Raw genomic sequence first — 8,757 nt, 5'->3', positions numbered from 1 at the left:
TTGCAAGTAGGATGGATTTTGCAAAGTTCCAAAGAAGTGATTTGGAGGAAGCTTGACATAAATCAAGCACTGTCTGCCAAAAGCTCCAGAGGGCTACCTTATGTCCCACACAAATGTTACATTCCTAATATTTACAACTTCTTTAAACATTTATCCAGACATTTCCCAATTCCTCAGTAGAGTTCTTACCATTGTCTTTTCTACACAACCTGTGCCCATCCTATGAAAATCTCTCCTCTGTGAGAGACTTCATTTATAATTTTTTTTTTTTTTTTTTTTTGAGGTTTGAGGTGGATTTCATTCTGTCATCCTGGCTGGAGTGCAGTGGCATGATCTTGGATCATGGCAACCTCCATGTCCTGTGTTCTAGTGATTCTCCTGCCTCAGCCTCCCTAGTAGCTGGGATTACAGGCACCCGCCACCATGCGTGGCTAATTTTTTGTATTTTTAGTGGAGATGGGGTTTTACCAGGTTGGCCAGGTTGGTCTCAAGCTCCTGGCCTCAAGTGATCCACCAGCTTTGGCCTCCCAATTGCTGGGATTACAGGTGTGAGCCACTGCTCCCAGCCTATTCTATCTTAAGAACGCTTTGTCTCCCCTTTAATCTCTCCTGGATTTCAAGCACCCCTTTTCCACAACTCTGATATCCATTAATAAAGAATAATTCCCATGAGCCCATCATGTGGTGACCCACTATTTTTCAGTGACAGAATAAAAAGGTCTTTATAAACAGAAGTAAAAGTCTAAAGTCATCAAAACAACGTTATATCCTGTGTGAAATGCTGCAGTCAGGATGCCTTGTGGTTTGAGTCCCCTGATCATGTGCCCTAAGGGGATGGTGGCAGTGGTGGTGGCCGTGGATGACGGAGACTGTCAGGCCTTGGCAGGTGTGTCTTTCAGTTCCCCTCACACTGCAGGTTCCTCAAGGAGGAGGGGCTGGAACCCTAGCCCATCGTCAGGACAAAGATGCTCAGGCTGCTCTTGGTTCTCAACTTATTCCCCTCAATTCAAGCAACAGGTAAACAATTTTAATTTCTTTCTTCTCTAAATTTTTTTTGAGGTCTTGCAGTTGGCTTAGTTTATTTTAAACTTCTAATAATGTATGAAATTTGAACATTTGAATTGTAGTTTTGCTGTAATATGGCAATGTGTTATTCTGAAACTCACTCATTCTTAGACTACATTATAGTCTCTTAACAAAAGTCCCTTGGAAATAAATGATGTTTTTCTAGCTATTAGTTGATAGTGTCCCAAGAATTTATTATTATTATTATTATTATTTACATTGAGACGGGGTTTCACTATGTTGCCCAAGCTGGTCTTGAACTCCTGAGCTCAAGCAATCCATCTGTCTCTGCCTCCCAAAGCGCTGGGATTACAGTCATGAGCCACCACACCCAGCCAAGAATTTTTAACTTATATATAGTTTCTTTCTTTTTCTTCTTCTTTTTAATTTAAGAGAGCTGCCGTAAGTAGATTGGTTCTGGAAGTTCTGGATTTAGGCTGCCTGTGTTCCTACCACAGGTCCAATTCTCACTAGCTAAACTTAGGCTGCAATTTAAACTCTCTAAACCTCAGTTTCCTTATCTGTAAAGTGGGAATGATAATAAACCTCACCTCAAAGTCATTGTGAGGCTAAAATGAAATAATCCATGTGAATGGATTAGCTCAGTCAGTTCTTGGCTCTCAAGATAAATGCGAATTGTAATTGCTCTATCTACCTTAACTGAATGAGTTCCAAAGTGAATCCTGGAGTCACCACAGAAGCTGCTACAATACCAATATTAATAAATTAGTTTTCTTTTATAATTGGCCAAAATCTATTTTCTTAGATTAAAATTCTTTAAGTTCCCAATGAAGATGATGAGGAGGATATATCTTGCACTTTGAGCAGCACACAGTTCTCATAACTAGGAGGCAGATATTACAGTTAACTTCATTTCAGGTGAAGAGACTGAGGGGTGGGCACGTTAAGGGAATTTGCACAGGGATGTACAGGTGGCACCTCTTGGAGACAGGGTCTGAATTACCTTAGTCTGACTCCAGAGCCGGGGTTGTTGATTATTATGCTGTCTGTTCCATCTAACATGCTGTGATTTGTAATTTCATGGACCCAGGTAAATCCACGGTTAAATTAACTTCAGAAAATCACAATCGCATTCCTAACAGAAACAGCTTGTAACTTTGGTGGGCTGGAGTAAGATGTTCTTTCAACTTGTTCTCAGAGTTAGAAAAAGGTCCCCGCTTGGCTCCAAAACTGGACTGATAGGGGTCAACAGTCATGCTTAAATAAGGACAATTATTTTTCCCTGAAAAATACATTGAAAAGCCAGTGTCTTCAGTTTTCTTTCTTATTTATTTTGGCAGTTCCTGTACTGCATTATTTGGTGTTATTCTTAAACATTAAGTGTATGTAGCCCAAAGAGTATGATTTCCCAATCTGTTGGTACAGTAGTTACATATATACCCACCCATTTTATGGCCTGCTGTACCAGTGAGCACAAATTGTGTATATTTATAAAACGTGTTAATATAATGAAAGACATGAATTGGCAATGAGATAAGGTATTCTCTTATCTGGTACCAAGCATTTATAGCTACCAAATATATTCATAAGGGTCTTTAAAATTTATTTTAAAAAGACCTAAACCTTATTTTTAAAATTTTATTTTTTAAGTTTTTATTGTGCTTTATGTTCTGTAGTACATGTGCAGATGTTGCAGGATTGTTGCATAGGTACACACGTGCCATGGTTGGTTTGCTGCCTCCATTCCCCAGAGACCTCTCAAACTTATTTTAAAGTAAATATCTATTTTACCTTATCTTTAAGGGATCTCTCAAACTTATTTTAAAGTAAATAGTTAAAATTTCTTAATTTGTTAGACAGTCAAGGGAAGGCTACCCTGACTGAAAACTATTTAACACTGGTACTCGTACACTAAATACTTTTCTGATGTGCTTTGTGAACACTTACCTGTCAACCACTTTTTCACTCTCTTTTGAAAAGTTTTTGGTAAGACTCAAAGCTTTATGTTTTCTTTAGAAAGTTTACTAAAATGGGGCTAGCTAGCTAAGTGGTTGGAGAGTTCACACACATAGGGTCTTTGTTTTCTACTCTGAGATAGATTTACTTTTCAAATGCCAATTCACTTTCCCAGTACCTTTTAGCATTAGATACTGAGTAGCTATCTAATAAAGAAGGAAAGGGATGGGAGTGAAGGGAACACTTTTACACAGTCTTTTCCAGTAAGAAAACTTTTGAGGAAGAAAACAATGATAACACAAAAATGTATGATCCGGCCAGGCACGGTGGCTCACACCTGTAATCCCAGCACTCTGGGAGGGCGAGACGGGTGGATCACTTGAAGTCAGGAGTTGGAGACCAGCCGGGCCAACATGGTGAAACCCCGTATCTACTAAAAATGCAAAAAAATTAGCTACATGTGGTGGCACACAGCTGTAATCCCAGCTACTTGGGAGGCTGAGGCAGGAGAATTGCTTGAACCTGGGAGGCAGAAGTTTGCGGTGAGCTGCAATGGCACTCCTGCACTCTAGCCTGGGCATCAGAGCAAAAAAAAAAAAATGATCCATTCTAATCAAATGGTGCAAAGCTTCTTGTGTACTTTCCCTTTCTCTGTATTTACCTTCCATTAAGAAATTATAGATAAGGAAATTCTCTGGTCAAAGTGTAATTGTCCTGCCTAGGTCTGAGAAACCACTGTTACGCCTGTGTTGAGGTGTGTGTCAGTTTGCGCGCCTGTGTGCCTGCATGTATATAAAGAATGGTTTCTTTTTCCATTAATTTAATAATGTAACATTTTTCATAGCATAGCTTAAAATAGAGACTTAACCTTTATTCTATAAAGGTTAAGTCTAACCTGATTCCTTATGATTCGGATGATAGTGTAGAGAGATACTTATAGCTAATTTAAAGAAGTATGATTTAGGAAGAGTGAGGAAACCTTAACTTAGACAAGCCCTTTGCATGTTTTCTACTAGACTTGGATAATTGTACAACTGAGATTCACAGAGAGGATTTTGCTGGACTTTGGGATATGAGTCCAGCCCAGAACTACAGACCCTTAAAAGGGAAATGATCTGGGATTGATGATAGAAGGATAATATGCACAAAATACACGGCATCAGTCACATGTTTCAGGCTATATTGATTATTTTTTAACAAGCCTAATCATCCAGTATCAAGAGGAAAATTAGCATAACACCACTTATTTTTCCATGAGATCATTCCTTTTCATTTCTCCAAAACTTTGGCAAAAAAAACTATAAAAATTGCCAGTTTGGACACAGCTAATTTCTCCAATGCCTTCCTCTCAGCACTTATTTTTCGGAGAGAGGCACAGAAGGCAGAAAAATAACTGACATTTAATAAAAAGTCATCAGCAAAGCAAAGTAATTAAAAACTTTATTTTTAGTCTTCAGCAAGTGACTCCCCTGAGCTAGCTGTATACAGAAAGAAGAAGTAATTTGTTTCTCACAGTTTCTCTCTCTCTTTTTTTTTAACTTTTAAATTTAATTTTTCTTTTACAATTTCACTGGACTGTTTCTCACAGTTAAGTGTTGCTCCAAGGCTGGGCTTGGGAAAGTAAGGTGAAAAAATGAACATAAAAAAATAATCAACAGATTGCCATATTTACATGAATTCCAATGCGCTGTGGCCAGTTTTTCTGTTAAAAGAAATTGGATGTTTTTGTTATTTCAAGTAAATTTGATTGATATTTCAAAGGTATAGACATTGCTTAAGGATTTGTTTTTCTCTACTACCATGCCCTAGTTAACACACTGTGGGGGGTGTGTGTGTGTATTTGTGTGTGTGTGTGTGTGTGTGTGTGTGTGTGAGATATGTCCCACTCTGTCACCCAGGCTGGAGTGTAGTGGTGCAATCTCGGCTCACTGCAACCTCTGCCTCCAGGGTTCAAGCAATTCTCCTGCCTCAGCCTCCCGAGTAGCTGGGATTACAGGCGCCTGCCACCAGGCCTGGATAATTTTTTTTTTTTTTTATTCTTAGTAGAGACGGGGTTTCACTATGTTAGCTAGGCTGGTCTCGAACTTCTGACCTCAAGTGATATGCCCACCTTGGCCTCCCAAAGTTCTGGGATTACAGGCATGAGACACCGTGCCCAGCCAACACACTGTGTTTTTTAAGGCAATCATCCAGCAAGGTCATTTACAGCAAGGACTGTAAAATGAATATCAATATATCAATACCAGGAAATGAAATGAGTCATTGCTACAGTTAATTAGAAATAGAAATGAATCTGTGATTTTAACTCCAAAGCTCTCACATTCAAACTTTTACTATGGGTGGGGAGAGGATCTCGCTGCCTTCCCTTCTTTAAGACATAGACCCTCCTCCTTTTTAAAGTCTTTAGTCTTTTTTTTCAAGGTGGAGAAATGCCATATGATTAACATTTGGCTTTTATCTTGTGTGGATATCTTCCTCCAAGTATTTCCTGAATTCAGTGTGCTGACATTTACAAAATGAAATTTTTTATTGCCACCAACATCCCAGAAGAAAATTTTGTTTGTGGTTTATCATCTCTAGCACAAAAGCCCTTTATTCACTAGTGTAGGCACTGATGAGGAGACACAATTCATTTCAGACTCTGTTGTCTGAAAATCAGAGGACAGACACATCTTAAAAGCATAGTTGTTTCCCAGCAGATCATGGCAAGGGATAGAATCTTTTTCTCTTTTTCATGTTGGTTAAATTTTTGTTTGCCTTTTTCTTCAAGAAATTTATTATTTATGGAACAGCACAGAGGCTGGAGTAGATAGTTGTCAGTAGATAGTTTAGCTGAGCATCTGGAAAAATGACATCAGGGTGGTTTTGTGACTGACTGAAGGGGTCTCTGATTAAGGTGTATCTCTTTTACAGTGATTTCTTTGACTGTTTTTGAACAATGACAGGGTGTTAGCACGAAAAATAATAAAAAAAAAAACAAGACAATTCACTCAGAGCTTTGAGTCTGATAATTATGGAATGAGAATTGGTGCCTGAAGCTGGGGGGAAGATAACCCAGGTCCCACAGAGAGTTGGTTGCATGCGAGGGTCTAACTTTTCCCTTGTTAATCTCATTTTGATGGCTCCAAACACTAGAGGAGAGGTGCACTGGATAGAATCAAGAACTACTCAGTCACTTGGTACAAGCTTGGAAACAGAGTTTAGACTTCTTTGACCTCATTATTTCAATGCTAGTTTCAAAGGCATGTTTATGTAGTCTGGTGTCATCATGCAGGTTATATGTGCTTCTGTTTTCACTGCTGGAAGAGAACCTATGAGGTGGTGAAGAATTTCTTACTTAACTTTGAGCTGCTCCCTTATCTCTGCATCACCATTACCGTCATCTTTTTCTTTGTCATCACCTTCATTGTCTTGGGGACTCTGGCTGACAATATAACCAGGTTAATGGTTCCTGATGGTGTCATTCAGAATTACTCAATCATAGTTCACTTTGACCTTTGATCTAATTGTGAGCTCATTTCTGCAGCATCTGAATCACCTCATTGACTCACAATCCACCATGTACCTAATTGCCTTTCACTTTAGACTTTTGGTGAAAGTTCCACCTCCTTGAAGAAGCATCTCCTGGATACTTCAGCCTTTATTTTGGTCTTGGAAGAGGAGTTCTGATAGAGGTGTAGCTCAACTTAACAAATATTTATTAAACTTCTCATATTTTAATCTCCACAGGAGTCTGAGAGAATATAAAAAGAAATATAGGCTGGCCATGGTGACTCATGCCTGTAATCTCAGCACTTTGGGAGGCCAAGGCAGATGGATCACCTGAGGTCAGGAGTTTGAGACCATCCTGGCCAACATGGTGAAACCCCATCTCTACTTTGTATTTTGTAAAAATACAAAAATTAGTTGGTCGTGGTGGCGCACGCCTGTAGTCCCAGCTACTTGGGAGTCTAAGGCAGGAGAATTACTTGAACCCGGGAGGTGGAGGTTGCAGTGAGCGGAGATTGTGCCAATGGACTCCAGCCTGGGTGACAGAGCGAGATTCCATCTAAAAAAACAAACAAACAAACAAAGAAAAATAAAGGCAGTACGCAAGTATTATATAGTACAAGTAATTATGTAGTTAATTGAGTTCTTTCTGCTTTTACAGCCTCTATGATTTAGTTGAGTAGATTATATGTAACAGGAGGATGTAACATCTGGAAACTGATAAATGATAACACTTTGCAATCCCTACCTCATCATGCTATTTGGTGGCTTAATGACTTACTTTGCATACATCATTTTTATAATCTGAAATGTCCTCTACACCTCTTACCTGAAGAAGCCTTCTCTGAGATCCTACATGGCAAAGAGAGGGACTTCTTTCCCTCTCAGGTTTCTCCAGATTATTATTGTATATTGACACATCTATTTTCTTTTCCGCTAGACTATGAACTCCTTCAGGGCAGAATCATGTCTTATTCATTCTTATAACCTCTGTATTAGGCACAATGCTACAAGCATGCAGTTACTCAATAAATATTTGTTGAAGAAGGAAATGAATGAATTAGTAACAAAATGAGGAAGCATAAAATAAATATATAAATACATAAAATAAATCTGGTAAGATTAATGTAGAAAGGTAAGCCTTATGAAGTGTTGGGAATTAGACTGGACAGTAGACAAGATTTGAATGAATGTTGCTATTAATAATAATTGCTAGCTAACATTTATTTTGCACTTATAATGTGCCAGGTATTATTCTGCCTGGCTTTCCCTGTATTAAATCATCTAATCTTCCCCCAAGTCCTATGAAGTAGTTACTATGATTGGATCACTGTGATTATACTATTTCATAGATGGGGAAACTGAAGCACAGAGCAAGTAGAGCATCTTGCTTATAGTCACAAAGCTACTAAAGTATGTAAATCCTGATGGCCTTACTCCAGGGTTCACATTCTTACTAACGCCGTGTTGTCTCAGGAAAGAGAAACTGGATTAATATAGAAGTTAAACCAGGAGTACTGGTTCATGCTTTCGGAACAGATGCAAGTCTGAATGTGTGAGGGGCAAGGAGAAGTAGGGGAGAATCCAGGTAAGCAAAGGATTGAATACTGATCTCAGAAGTTCAAACTTTATTTTCAAGTAATTTTGGAGTAATGGGCTGGGTAAGAAGAAAATATTTCAGAATCCTTATCTTTGGAATAAAGCTAAAGTTATGGGAATGGATGGTGAGTTGAAAGGAGAGGGCATAATGTTAGAAAAGCAGAGGGTGGAGCTGAATCTGGAAACTGGCTGTGATGGGAGTCAGCTGAAAAAGATGATTAGCTAATGAAGGAGAGAGAGAAAGTGGTTAGAGAGGCGGGGGACAGGGGCAGTGAGGCTAGTGGAGCGTCACTAAAGCCAACAGGGGAAAGGGTTTCAAAGAGGTAGTGGCTAATAGTATTAAACATAGAAGGGAAAGAGGAGAGAATAATGGCCTGGGATTTGGCTGAAAGGAGGCCAGGTGGGACTTTTGAGTTTAGGCAGAGACATGGAGAAGAAAGACAGGGTTAAGAAAAAGTGGAGGGGGCCAAAACAGAGACAGTGAAAAGAAGAGGAAATAGAAAAGGTGAAGATAATTAGGAACTTATATCACCTAAAATGTCTACTATGGTATTTTGTGCATGTAATAATAAATGTTGGCAAATGGCTGAGTGACTTAAGTATGTTTGACATGTGGAAGGAGCCAAGTGACCCTGAGTGTGTGTGTGTGTGTGTGTGTGTGTGTGTGTGTGTGTGTGTGTGTGTGTG

General features: G+C 39.1%; 1 protein-coding gene across 3 annotated transcripts in view; it reads left to right on the top strand.

Annotated features, from left to right (window-relative positions):
- Nucleotides 1-531: 531 nt before the first annotated feature.
- The window catches only part of CD28 (CD28 molecule), a 34,774-nt gene continuing 26,548 nt past the window's right edge, over nucleotides 532-8,757 (top strand). The window contains exon 1 of one of the 3 annotated variants that reach the window (XM_032278527.1): nucleotides 532-1,017. In XM_032278527.1, coding sequence (XP_032134418.1) covers nucleotides 860-1,017 — 158 coding nt within the window. In that variant the 5' untranslated portion in view covers nucleotides 532-859. The remainder of the gene's footprint in view (nucleotides 1,018-8,757) is intronic. The other 2 variants (XM_032278529.1, XM_032278528.1) reach the window with 2 other exon arrangements.

This window comes from Sapajus apella, unplaced genomic scaffold (assembly GCF_009761245.1).
Source record: "Sapajus apella isolate SASKATOON/1434 unplaced genomic scaffold, GSC_monkey_1.0 scaffold10, whole genome shotgun sequence".
In the NCBI taxonomy this organism is placed as follows: Eukaryota; Metazoa; Chordata; class Mammalia; order Primates; family Cebidae; genus Sapajus; species Sapajus apella.
This window is presented reverse-complemented; position numbering and strand designations above follow the sequence as displayed.